The following is a 14,523-nucleotide window of genomic DNA, read 5'->3' as shown; positions in this document are numbered from 1 at the left end:
AATTAAGTAAACTTTTATTTTACCAAAAAAGTTTGGATGATAAAGTTACTATATTAATTCCTTGAGAAATTGATTTTTAGAACCCACCAAATTCATGTATTCATTTCCGCTGCCATCTCCAGGATCAAGCTACGCGTAACGTTGCGTCAAACCTAACTCTCTCCTCTTCCGAAGGAGAAGCGCATGAATCATGCCAGCAATAACACATCATGCAAGTTTTGTTGAAAAAGAAAGTCGATGATGTGGACAGAAGCACAGCCTTGTGTCATCCCCCTCGACTATACGCGTGAACGCGGTTTCAACACGATGTAGATCTGTGTGCATCATCCATAACCGCCTATATAATCTCCTCTCATCATCCTAATTTCTCACATATCGTCTGAGCCATTTATATTTTGAGTATCACTCTCTAAGTCTCTCTCTGTATTTCATTCACTTGTTGAACTTTTTGTTTGTACAAGATGTCTGAGGAGAAACATCACCATCATCTGTTCCACCACAAGAAGGAACATGAAAACCAGAACGCCCCCTCGGGGTTTGTTTACTCTGAGACCACCACCACTTATGGTGATGAGCAGGTGACCCAGACCGCAGATGTGTATGCTGCTGGGAATGTTGATGAGTACGAGAAGGCAAAAAAGGAAGAGAAGCATCACAAGCATAAGGAGCATTTGGGTGAACTCGGAGCTGTTGCTGCTGGAGCCTTTGCATTGGTACTTTCTCTCTACCCTTTTTATTGTCAGATCCACTTAATATGTTTTGGTGATGGGCGATCTAATTTTATGTGATCCAAATTTTACTGAATTGGAATATTGTATCAATAATAGTGTGGTGAAATGTGGAAATATCAATCACAACACACAGTTTATCAGAAATATTCAGCCTCATTAAGTTATCGACTGTGGAAATATGATTAATTGTTGCTATTATAATTTACAGCACGAGAAGCACGCAGAGAAGAAAGATCCAGAGCACGCACACAGGCACAAGATTGAGGAAGAGATTGCGGCAACAGCTGCAGTGGGAGCAGGGGGTTTCGTGTTCCACGAGCATCACGAGAAGAAGGAATCCAGAAAAGAAGAAAAAGAAGCAGAGGGCAAAAAACATCACCACCTCTTCTAGCTCCGCCTGTTACCTAGTATCGCCCTGGCATTGAAAATAAAGTTGTTGTGGTTCCTTTGTTGGTGTGGCGTTGTTTGTTATGAGATTGAGATGAAGCTGAAGCCACTCAGTCCTCAACAATCTCTCCCCTTCCCGTGATTTCGTATATTAGTCGCGTCTTTGAATTCGGATCTTGATCGGTTCGTTTTAGTAATTACCTATTTTTATATATATATATATATGGATTATAATGTGAATTATTTTGATGTTATGAATGTTTTAGGAAAGTAATATATGAACGGAATTTCTGAATTTTCCAAGATCTATATTAAAGTTGCAATGTAGGTAAACTACCATAATCCTCGTTCTCCAACTTTGTGCTTGATGTGCTCTACAGTCTCTGTTTTCTCTGCATATGACCTTACGTTCCCACTTCCCACCCGTAACGCTTTATTGCTAAAGATAACACGGCCGGGCATCTTTAATTCGATTGATTCCCGCAATATCAATAGACTTGGGGGCAGGGAACACGCATTCACCTAGGTTTTTTTAAACTAAAATTACTTTAGTAATTTTAAATGAATGAAGAGGTTTACTATCAAGCTTAGCAGAATCACATGTTGGTGATATACACCAAAGACACTATTTTTCCATCATTCATGTAAGTCGTTGTAACGGTATTGGACTGTTAATTTTACCTTTTATTCGCATAATCCAAAAATATGGATCATTATATTTTTTAGGACATAATCCAAAATATGGATCATTATATTTTTTAATTAATTAATGCTAAAACTATATTTTAAGATAGAAAAGAAAAAATGAAATTTGATATCACAACAAATACTGAACAATGACATAACAATAAGTATTAATCAACGAAATATTATGTTTGAATAAGTATTAATCAACGAAATATTATGTATGGCTGCATTGTTGGAAAATAAAAATGATGAAGCAAATATAACAAATAAAAGGTAAGTGGAATATCGTGTTTAATACTCAACAATGATATAAAAACAAATACTAATCAACCAAATACATAGTATTGCTTAATTATTGTAAAATGAAAATGATGAACAAATAAAAGGTAAGTGAAACACTGTGGACAATTCCTCCTTATACTGAACAATGATATAAAAATAAATACTAATCAATGAAATATTATGTATTGCTAAATTGTTGTAAAATGAAAACGATGAAACAAATATAATAAATAAAAGGTAAGTGGAATACTGTGGGGAATTTCTTCTTTATGGAGTATATAATATTGTTCATATTTTTTTAATTTAATTTAATTTTAATTTTTAAGTAATTTTGATAGGTGGAAAGGTAGAGGAGGAAAGTCATAAAATGCTACACAAAATTCACACAATAACATGAACTGTTATTCTTTTATTGATCAGCCAAATTTGATTCAACTTGACTTGATTACAATGAACCCAATAAGAAGTATTTAAACTTTTTCGTTAGTGACTTGCCCAAAATAACTTCACATGCACACATACTCTAAATTTGACTTTTCCCAAAATATAACTTAACTTGAACTCACTCAACTTAGTTAACTGACTCTCCAAATTCCCCCAACTCAAGCGGAAGTAATTACAAATTCCAACACTCCCCCTTAATTACGACCATATGACTCAACATAACTCAAACATGATTCAAAATGACTCAACTATGTCTGCTAAGCTTACAATATAAATTGACTCAATCATCACGCTCCCCATTAATTACTATATGACTCAAAATAACTCAAACATGATTCGAAATACAACCATATGACTCAAAATAACTCAAACATGATTCAAAATGACTCAACTATGTCTATTAGGCTTACAATATAAATTGACTCAATGATCATTCAAAACATGTCCATTGATCTATGTCTCACCCAGGGTTACAACGACTCAAATTTTTTATAATTTTGCATTTTTTCTTCTCTTCTTCCAGATTCTATATCCTCGAAATTGCTTCATTCTCTCTTGCGCATTCTTGTTGTGGGCTCCATATTTCCTTGTTGTTGCAAAGTTTCTTTGGCTTGTCTTGAATTTGATCTGATTTGGTCTACAACTTCCTCTTCAAGAATTCTTTCACTCATGGACTATCAGAACTCTTTATCTTGAAACCCTGTTCTTCGCGCTCCTTCTTGCACTTCATATCCTTGACTTTTTAAAGCCATATTTATTGATAGCATAATATTATCTCTTCTTGACTCCATTGCTGAAAAATGGTTTTAATGCACTTCCTCGTTTTTAGAAATTTCCATATCCTTCTTTTCACTTTCATCATCAAGTATTGCTATTTTTTTCATGTAATTTTCACACTCAAGATCATTGTTCACCATTTTAGCCAATTCTTTTATTCCAGCTACTGCTTTAAGACTTGCATCAATTTGTTTAATTGGATTTTGAATCCATTCTTCAATGAGCTTCAAATATGCATCAAACTTATTAGTGACTTTGTTTTTAACTTCTACTCCCATGCTATTTTGAACACTTGCATATTAAAAAATAATGTTAAAAACATCTTCGTTATGCTCTTCAGTGAGAGCTTCGTGCTCCTTCTCTGTCTTCTTTTGTTCTATCATTGCATCATAATTTTCATTTTCTTCCCTTTTAGCAACCTCTGCTGTTAAAAATATGTTGTCTTCCACTGGACTTCCAAACACAAGTGGGCTTCTCTCACCAAATAACAACATATCAATAAGAGCTTTTTGTTGCATCATATGCAACCACTCATCACCATTTAATTGTTCTTCATCAAATTTAACATCAACATAATTTTCATCCACTCTATTGTGGGATATTCGAGCATGCATGTGCTCATTAGCAATTTCAACTTCACCAAATTCATTAGCTGTGAAAAGATTTACCAATTCACATCTCACTTTGTAGTCATCATCCACATGTGTTTCATCACAGTGGGGTTCACCATCATATGCACCATCCACCATCATATGCACCATCCATGTTAAAGTGGAGTCTTTGAGCATTTATATGCTCTTGCTCGGTTTCACACACAGAGGCTTCAACTTTTTTCTCTACAATCTTTGTTGCATCTTATTTATCAATTTGCATGTTTACATTACAGGCTTCACTTTTATAGTTTTCATGACCATCATCCACTTTTAAGTGGGATTCTCCAAGCTATGTTGTCCTCTCAGAGTGTTTCTCATCTACTCTCAAATCTGCGACTAACTCAACAAATTGTGACATAACTTGCTACTGCATGTCACTCCCCCTTCCACCTAATTCTTCTTCCAAGATCTTCCATGCTTCCTTGGAGACTATAACTTTTGTTACCTTACACATAATCATTTCACCATTGCTTATTAAATGAAAACCCAAAACAAAAATATATGAACCCAAAACAACGTGATGCTTGAAAAACCAATTTTAATTTTTAGTAAACTAACAAACCCTAAATTCACTTTCCAACAAAACCCTCTTTTTTCTTTTAAATTTCTTCTTTTCCAAAAACCTTTAAACATATCCCACGGTGAAAAATAATTGTATACCATGCACCTTTGTTTTTTTAATTAAGAAACTTTTTCCAAAAACAAACCCTCTGTATATATCTTTCGACCCTTTAAAAGAACTTTTTCAAAAACTTCTTTAATTAAAACACCTTTGGAATAAGGTCAAACCTCTTTGCTACCACACATGACTTAAAAAAAATATAAAATAAATCATATATCTCCTTAACACTTGCCCACGTGATGAAGAACATATTAATTGACTTTTCATGCGGCTCCTTGGATTGGTGAATCGCGATTCAACTTATTCCTTCATCAGCTAGGGGAAGAGGATTTTACGACCCACACGTAATGCCGGTTTTCTCACGGAAACTCACGACTCTATTAACAACGAGCTACGACTTTCTAATTTATTAATGCTATGATACCAATATATTGGAAAGGTAAGGAGAGGAAAGGCACAAAATTCACATGTAGTTTTTTTATTGATCAATTAAATTTGATTTGACTTGATTTGATTACAATAAATTTGGTGAGAGGTATTTAAATTTTTTTTGTGTAGTGATTTACTCAAAATAACTTAACATGTATATATACTTTAAATTCAATTTTTCCCAAAATATAACTTAACTCGAAGTTATTTGACTTGACTCAATTGACAGGTTCTTCAAATTTAACCAATTCTTTCATGCAAGAGTAATTACAATTTCCAAAAAAAAAACTTTAGTAATTTTAAATGAATAAAAATGCTTACTCTTAAGACTAGCAAAATGACATAATAATATGGTTGATATATGTCAAGGATACTATTTTCTATCATTTATATAAAGATGTTGTGAGTGTATTGGTCTCTGTTAATTTTACCTTTCATTCAAATAAAGGTCAAAAACATGGATCATTATATATTTTTAATTAATTAAACCCTAAACTAATTTTTAAGATAGAAAATAAAACTAACCGAGAAAGAATGAAATTTGATATAACAACAAACACTTATAAAAAATATAACAACATATACTAATCAACAAAATATTATATATTGCTCAATTGTTGTAAAATGAAAATGATGACACAAATATAACAAATAAAAGGTATATAACAAATAAAAGGTAAGTAGAGTAGAGTGGGCAATTCCTCTTTCATGGATTATGTCGTTAATGGATTATGTAACAATGTTCACATTTATTTATTTATTTTTATTTTTATTTTTTTCTGTTTTATTTTATTTTAATTTTTAAGCAATCTTGATAGGTGGGATATATAAACGTGGTTGTATGAAAATTAATTAATGTATGGTAAGTAATGTTTACCTAATCTATGTAATTTCTTTTGTTTTATGTAAAATTAATATTTTCGACATAGTTACCGGAGAATCCACAGTAAGAACTATTTTCTGCCAATGTTTCAAATCCCAACCGGGATCCATCATCAGGACAACTTGAATGCTTGATAGAAGAAGAGCCTATTTAAGGGATAAAATAGGCTCTTCTTCTATAGCGTATAACAAAAAAATTAGGGCAACATGGAGTTAAACATGAAGAATTGTAGATATCTAATAGAGGTTGCATCTACATCCTTAAACATAGAAAATACATTATAATTACGCAAAAGGAATCGACTATACCATGCAAAATTGTTTTTTCCAAGTTTCAGAAATGAGACCACATTGACCTAAAGAAAAAATAGAGAAAACTACTCTATTTTATTCACAATTATTATCTATATATTCTGCAATATAAATCACCCACTCTTAAAAATCCCAACAACAATTTGGCAAAAGATCTATTCAAACCTTTACTTAGCTTAGCACCTACGTTATAATACAAAACATCAATTTATTACTGTTCAAGCCTAATAACTACTTGACTGATAAGACATAATCATGAAATCTTCCTATTGAAATTAATCTTAAAGTTAATATTTTAGATGAAATATAATCAATTTATCCTTGCCTAATGCCCAAATACAACACATAGAAACCTTGCTCCATGAAAGCAAACCAAAAACTCTAGCAAAGTTGGCTTTAGCCAAAGATATGGTACTACTGAAGGAATACTTAGATCATAATCCAATATTTCACATCAATAGATGCAAAATTGCACAATGGAAATGATTTTTGGTGTTTGAAGCTCCAAATCGATAACATAGAGCTGATCGAACAATACTACCAGAGGACCATTATCAATTGTGTTAGGTCCCTATACTATTAGTGTAACCCCTTATTGTTATTAGTACAATCCCCTTATTGTGCCCATGTAGTCCCCATATTGTTATTATTGTGCCCTATAGAAGCCCACTATTGTTATTATTGTTATTATTGTGCCCTATAGAAGCCCACTATTGTTATTATTGTGCCGTATAGAAGCCCACTATGGATAGCCTTACAGATATACATATGCCCAAAGGAGTGTGAACTCATTCAAAAGTTGCAGAAGATCCCAGTTCAAACAGTATTGCAAGAACTTGACAAGGAAGGAAAAATCTTATTCGAACCTAAAGTAGTCACAGAATTGAGAAATCGACAGCTATGAAATAAATCAATTTTAGAGTATCTCATCAAGTTGAGGAACTTACCCGCTAAAGATTCCACATGGGAGGACAAGAATTTATACATAAGCATCAAGAACTACTCAAGCATTGAGGACAACACTTTTTGAAGCAGGGGGGCATGTTAGGTCCCTTTACTACTAGTGTAAACCCTTATTATTATTAGTACAACCCCCTTATTGTACTCATGTAGTCCCCATATTGTTATTATTGTGCCCTATAAAAGCCCACTATTGTAATTATTGTTCCCTTACATTATTATTGTTATGTCGGCTCTGATTATATTATGACCCCTTAGACTCCTATATATGAAAGGAGGTCTTCTCATTTGTATCATCCAAGAATTGTTCATTTGTGTAATGTAAAGGAGGTTGCCCCCTCGAAGAGGTTAAATTCTAAGGCATTGATCTATCTTTTCTATCTTTTTGTGAGCTAGTTACCTAACAAATTGACAATCATGAAACCATAAACACATGTCGATGTTTCAATACTTCAAGTGCCACAGAAGGTGCGATCAACCCCGTGGGTAAACAAACGGATTGTCTGTCATTTCAATTTTACTTTTTAAATTCCAATAAATTTTCCATAACATTTGATAAATAAATTTTTAATAAATTATAAAGCCAACCAATTTGATTAATTATTTTTAATAAATTAAAGATAGGAGCAAACAAACAAAAAACTAAAAAATGCTTCACATACCTTCTATACTATCCATCAGATCATGTATTCCACGAAGAATATTATAAAATTATCAACTCTTGGCCAATCATAATTTAAAATTTTGAAATTTCTCAAACCCAATTCCAATATAGACCACACCTTTAGTGTAATTATTTGTCAATTCCACTTATATTAACAAAATTCACTATGCAAAACAATTGTAAAAAGGAAACAAACAACCATAATGTAAAATATGTAGTTCCATAAGATCCACCAAACATGAATGCTCTTAATTTTTGTTTGGATTCCATCAAGTTGGAAGCTCCATTAGAAGGATGGCTAGAAACCCTAGCGCTAGGGTTGGGATTCCTTGGACAATGGACATACCCCACACTTGTTAGAGGTTTTTGAATAAGCCGATCACTTAGTTTTCCAAGGATATCATTTCCATTAGATTCACCACATCAAATTGATTCTAGTGGTATGTGGCACACCATGAGAAGCTTCATGGTTTGTGAGTAATGCTTGTTTGAAGACAACTAACCCAATTTGTGTGTTAAAACCCTAAAGGATGGTGATGTGGCACCCTACCATTGTTCAAATCATTATTCAAATCAAGGAAATGGGGTTTTTAATCAAAATTGTGGTTAAAATGTTTCATGGAGGGTCTCAAAGATAAAATCTTTGAAATCATAAGTTATGAGGGGTCTTGCTTCAAGTTAAAATATTAGAACTTGATCCCCAAGAGTAGACAATTTATTTCTTTAGAATTCAATATTTCAACATTCGAATTTTAAATTATATTCCTCCCTCCAAATTAGGAACACGCTGTCTATAAAAGGCACACAATATATTCCTCCAAAATAATGCATTTGAATGATTATCATTGAATAATTTTGTACACTAAAATCAACCTCGCCCCTGTGGAATAGTGTCAAATCAGACGAGAGGCATAAGGGTTGTGGTTTTGGTTTTAGTAGATAGTTTCGTTGGGTGAATTATTTGCAATATATCCTTGTAAATTTGTGTGTGTTTTTCAGCCCTCATCAAGGCTTGTGAACAACTCTTCCTTCAGACTTGCCGATTAAGGAAAGGCCTTCAAACTTGCGGATTAAGGAAAGGATTGTAGGCTCTCTATATATCTACGGTCTCAACTCTTATTAGGACATGTGAACAACCCTTATTTTAGGCTTACGAATTAAGTTCAGTGACCTAATCACATCAGACATGTGTTGGTGTATCATGAGGGCTTCACTGACAAAGCAATACCATATCATGTGTGTTCATATTGGGGCATTAAAAATGAGGAAACCATGAAATCATATATTGAACATGTAATATGGGGGTAAAGGGTTTTTATATGTTATAAAGCAATATGTGTATTATAAGGTATTGTTTATATAATGCATTGGCCACGTCGAGGAAAAAACAAGTGGGATGGATAAATAGAGGTTCAAGAGTATTATGGGAGTATCGAGAGTGGGAGGGAAAAAAGAAAAAACTATGGTAATATTAGGTTCATAGTAGTATAATATTCAAACATATGACCCTAGTATTGACATGCAACTCATTTTCATCCTTTTACTTAAATTTGTAACATTACCATGAAATGACTCAGGATATTTGAGAGTGGTTCTGAACTCATTATATTTCATATGAAGAAAGTAGAATTTTAGATCTCACTCAAAATCCAACAAACTTTTTAGTGTTTCAAAATTTGAGGATTGGGGGGATTGCAATGTTTTCATTGGATTTTGTCATGTACTAGGGTAAGGATCTTATATTTAATCAAGAGAACCAATCCCTTTATGTACCTTGATGTTAGTTACATTGGTTGTCAAACTCCTCTATCATGACCCTACTAAAAATGTACCTTCTACTCAAGCAAAATCTTGACTCGACATGCTACATTTATTCTATCTTATGTTAATGCTTAGAGGTTAATATTAATGACAAATATCCCAAGATAGGAAATTATTTTGATGATATGTAGGTATTTGTTGTAGCATGATTTTTTTGGATGCAAGAGGTCGTCCAGATCCTACTTGTTAATATATTTTCGGTTATTAGATGGATTGCACTCCATGTTATTTTGGTTATGTGCACCGTTACATGCTATATAAATGAGAATTTGTAATTTGTGGACGTGTGGTTGTTGAAGAATATAACTACTAGATGAATGATGTTATATAGTTTAATCCATGTTTTTATTTTTTTTATCACAAATTCATCATTGTATAATATTTTGTTGACATACAATCATCAAAATATATAAAACTATATATTATACAAAATTCACTCCCAAAATCGCTCCCAACCTGAGATCTTTTGAAAATGTCACTCCTCACTCTTGCTTCCACTCCCACTTACCGCTTCTACTCTCACTTCATGCTTCTGCTCCCGCTCCCAAGCAGCCTTGCTCCATAACAGACATGCATCACATTACTAATACCTCTATGATCGAATTCTAATGTGTGTGTTAATATTTTTTACTTGTTGCTAAGACAGTGTTCACCCTTTCCTTACATTAGTGATGAACAGGTTGAATGAAAGTGAAGGAGACAATGATACCTACTATTTCTTTGTAGAGGGCACATGCATTCCACAAGAGATAGTGAAATATATTATTGTTTAGAAGAGGGTGCATGATCCAGGTGGATATTGGTGGCCACCTGCCTATTACACTTGGACACCCAACATTGTCTCTTTCATTTTTTGGTTTCCTTAATTGTAGCACAATTTACTATTTTTGGCAGTTTTTCGGGTCCTCAACTTCCGGAGCCGTTTTGAGGCCCTAAACAACGTTTTTTTGGGAAAACTAGATCAATCTATTTTGAAATGTTTATGACTCGAAAGTTGTAGTCCTTGGATAGATATTTCTAATGAGGTATTGTGCGCATAAAACGAAGATCGTATGCCAAAATTAGGACCTTGAGAAGTTGATGTACCAATTTACCCAAATGGGGCCCAAAGTTTGGCACTTCATCTCCTAGGGTTAGGTTTTTTGGATGTTTACGGCTTTCCATTATTTCTCAATAATAAATATGCCTTTGAGCTTCATTGTAACACAATTCAAAGGCATGTAGCTGCCACCTCTTCTCAAAGATAAACTACCACTGCTTGAATTAATTTATTTCCATTCTATTTGTAAGCATATTTCAATATTTGATATTAATGAAATGAAGCATTATTTATGCTACATCTCTGTATTTATGGTTATATGGACAAGGGAAGTTCATATTGATCCAAACTTAAACAAGAATGCAAAAAATCATAGATATAACCATAAATACAAAGATGCAACAGAAATAACACTTTATTTCGTTAATATCAAATACTTACAAACAAAATGGAAATAAAATAGCTCGGGCGATGGTAGCTTATCTCTGAGAAGAGATGTGGCGGCTACATGCCTCTACTATGTTACAATGAGGCTCGAAGGCATATTTATTATTGAGAAACAGTGGAAAACCCTAAACATCCAAAAACCTAACCCTAGGAGATGAAGCGCCAAAACTATGGGCCCCATTTGGGTAAAATGGTACATCAATTTCTCGGGGTCGCAACTTTGGCATACGATCTTCGTTTGATGCACACAATACCTCGTTAGAAATATCTATCCAAGGAATACAAATTTCGAGAAGTAAATTAAGTCAAGAAATCATGTATGCCTCGGTTTTCCCAAAAAATTTCATTTAGGGCCTCAAAACGGCTCTGGAAGTTCACGACCCATAAAACTACCAAAATAGTAAACTATGCTACAATTAAGGAAACCGAATAAATGAAAGAGACAGTGTTGGGGTTCCAAGTGGAATAGGCGGGTGGCCACCAATATCCACCTGGATTAGTCTTCCCACCATAGGAAGCAATGGTCCCTATTGCATCGAGTGCCTCCATGAGATGGGGAAACTTCTGCTGAACTTGGTCCCTAGTGAGCCACTTGCCTTGGTGCAAGAGTTGGCCAGCTTCAACAACCTGATATATTTCCTGTGGATGATCTGTGTGGATCAATGGATGATCATTAAGTTCATATCAAGTGGACCACGCTGCGATAGGGAAGGGACCAAGGCGTGCTAGAGTTTACCAATGCTTTTTATACCCTTTGCATGGAGTTGGGTATCTAGGATTCTAAGCGACATTTGGTACTCAACTACCACTACTGTCTACACAGATACATCTAGGACAAGATGGAGTTCCTGGACATCTCCTCGCTCGACACGGAGTATCGATACGTTGTCAATATTAAGCAAAAGTTCAAACAAAATAAGCAATACTTTGGATTTGTGAATCCGAAGCAAGGGAAAGGCACCCACAAACCACAGAGCAAAGGAAAAAACCAAGTCAGGGAAACCCATGACAACTCACCGAAGCTGAAAGAAAAGAAAAATACCCTAAACACAAGGAAGGACTTGGGAAAATGGTATGAGTTACATAAGAGCTCCACTCATAATGTAAGTGAGAGTTGGGCCAAGCAGTCACTGGTGTCCGAGTTAAAGGCTTTTGAATCAGATGCATGTTCTGACTCTAAGTCAGAACCCGACAAGGGAAATGAAAAAGGGAAGAAAATCATTGACACAGAGCCCAGTGCCACCATGGCCACCACCAAGGTCTAGAAGAATGAGCCTGAAGATGCAGAGGAAAGGGAACACCTCTTCCACTCACAGATGTGGGTGAAGGGTTCTCAGCTGCAATTTGTTGTTGACAGCGGGAGCCAAAAGAACCTCATTTTAGAAGAGGTCATAAAGCACTTGGGTCTACTGACTACAACACATTGACAACCATACCCCATCAGGTGGCTTCACTAAGGACGAGATCTTCATGTTAGCCAGTAGTGTGGCCTTCTCTACAACATTAAGCCATTCACAAATGAGGTACTTTGTGATGTTGCTCCTCTTGAAGTTTGTGATTTATTATTAGGACAACCATACTTTTGGAAGAAAAATGTTGTATATGAGTCTAGACCTCACTCTGTGATTATTACTTTGGGAAATAAGTTTTACAGGATATAGGAGGTAGCCTCACCTACCACCATCTCTTTGATATCTGCAAAGAAATGCACTAAGGTCATTTCACAGACAATGAAATTTGTTTTCCTTATGATTCACCCTCAGGGAAAGAAGAATATTGTCGCAATGAATTCCAAACAGGGCTCCTCCGCACAACAACAACAAATGGATATGGTCGTGGAGGAGCACAAGGAAATTTTTGCCTCACCTATAGGGGTACCTCTGCACTGTCAGGTCAAGCACTCCATCGATATGATACTGGGCACGTGACTACCCGATGGACCGATCTATTAACGCTCTGTTATAGAGAACAATGAGATCAATATGAAAATTTAGGAGCTCTTGCTAAAAGGGCACATCAGGCCATGCTCATCACCATGTGGGAGCCCGATTGTATTGGTACAAAAGAAGGACGGGACCTGAAGGCTCTATATTGACTATCGGGTGCTAAACAAGATCATTGTCTAGAATAGGTACCTAATCCCATGGATTGATGACATTTTGGACCAACTCAAGGGGCCCAAATATTTCAGTAAGATTGACTTGAAGTCTAGTTATCACCAGGTGCCTATCGAACCCTCTGACATGTGGAATACTACCTTCAAATCTAAGGAGGGACTTTTCGAATGGTTGGTCATGCCTTTCGAGTTCACAAATGCCCCCACAACCTTCATGATATTAATGGATGAAATTTTACGATGCTTCTCTAATGCATCCAGGGTGGTGTATTTAGATGACATCTTGATCTTCAGCTAGAGTTGGGAAGCGCACCTCCACCATATTCGACAAGTCCTCCAAACCCTGTGACAACACAAGTTGTGTGCTAATCTAGAGAAATGCACTTTTGGCATGACCCAGGTTCAATATATTGGGTACATCATTAATGAGAAGGGTGTGCATGTGGACCCAACCAATATATAATTCATCCAGGATTTGCCAGCTCTAATCACTCTAATAGAGCTCCGTAGCTTTCTGGGCCTTGCCAATTTCTACCATAGGTTCGTGTTGGGGTTCTCTCATATCACTTGGCCTTTAAGTCAAGTCACCAAGGGCAGAGTGAAAGAAAAGTTATTTTGGTCCGAATCCTAACAGAGGGTCTTTACTAAGTCGAAGTAACGCCTCTTCTCTGCATCGTTTCTGACATTACCAAACCTGTAGCAACCATTTGAGATTGAGATAGATGCCTCTGACTATGCTATTGGTGCAGTTCTTACTCAACAGGGGCATTTAGTGGCTTACCACAGTGACACTTTCAAACACAGCCTGAAAGTATCCCACCTATGAAAAAGAAATGTATTCCATTATGCTGGGATGCCATGAATGGAAGCATTACATTCTAGGGAAGGAAACAATCATCCACATAGACCACCAATCCCTGTAGTTCATACAGACACAAGGGAAGTAACAGAACGATCGCCATCAGAAATGGTCCACATACCTGCAACAATTTTTTTTGAAAATTAAGTACAAGAAGGGAAGCATTAATAATTTTTCAAAATGCCTCAGCTAACCTCCAGTCATGGCATTGATCACTGTGCTAGGGTCCCATGGGCAGGAGACTTCGGAGTGGCCACATCTTTACGAAAGCGATCCAGAATTCGACAACACATATAAGACACTCCAAGAAGGTAATAAAGTTCCAAATTTCCACCTCTAAGATGCATTGTTATGCCACCTGGGACACATATGTGTTCCTTCAAGAGAGTGTGCCAAGATGATTTGGGAGGC

The 14,523-nt window shown here is 35.4% G+C and overlaps 1 protein-coding gene across 1 annotated transcript; it reads left to right on the top strand.

Annotated features, from left to right (window-relative positions):
* Positions 1-366: 366 nt before the first annotated feature.
* Positions 367-1,427, top strand: LOC149180155 (abscisic stress-ripening protein 5-like). The gene is made up of 2 exons (XM_089418132.1): positions 367-713; positions 940-1,427. The coding sequence occupies exons 1-2, from the start codon at positions 462-464 to the stop codon at positions 1,120-1,122; spliced, it is 435 nt and encodes a 144-aa protein (XP_089274258.1). The 5' UTR covers positions 367-461; the 3' UTR covers positions 1,123-1,427.
* Positions 1,428-14,523: the final 13,096 nt, after the last annotated feature.

Source organism: Pinus tabuliformis, chromosome 3_2, assembly GCF_031772625.1.
Source record: "Pinus tabuliformis cultivar Carrire ecotype Pingquan chromosome 3_2, CPIR1, whole genome shotgun sequence".
NCBI lineage: Eukaryota > Viridiplantae > Streptophyta > Pinopsida > Pinales > Pinaceae > Pinus > Pinus tabuliformis.
Note: the sequence above shows the minus strand (reverse complement) of the source record. Positions and strands in the feature narration are given on the sequence as shown.

What these genes read in the sequence shown, in the direction of transcription:
- LOC149180155 (XM_089418132.1), top strand. Translation starts at nt 462, where the DNA reads ATGTCTGAGGAGAAACATCACCATCATCTGTTCCACCACAAGAAGGAA. An exon ending in CTGCTGGAGCCTTTGCATTG is followed by an intron (nt 714 to 939) that starts GTACTTTCTCTC and finishes TATAATTTACAG; the next exon opens with CACGAGAAGCACGCAGAGAA.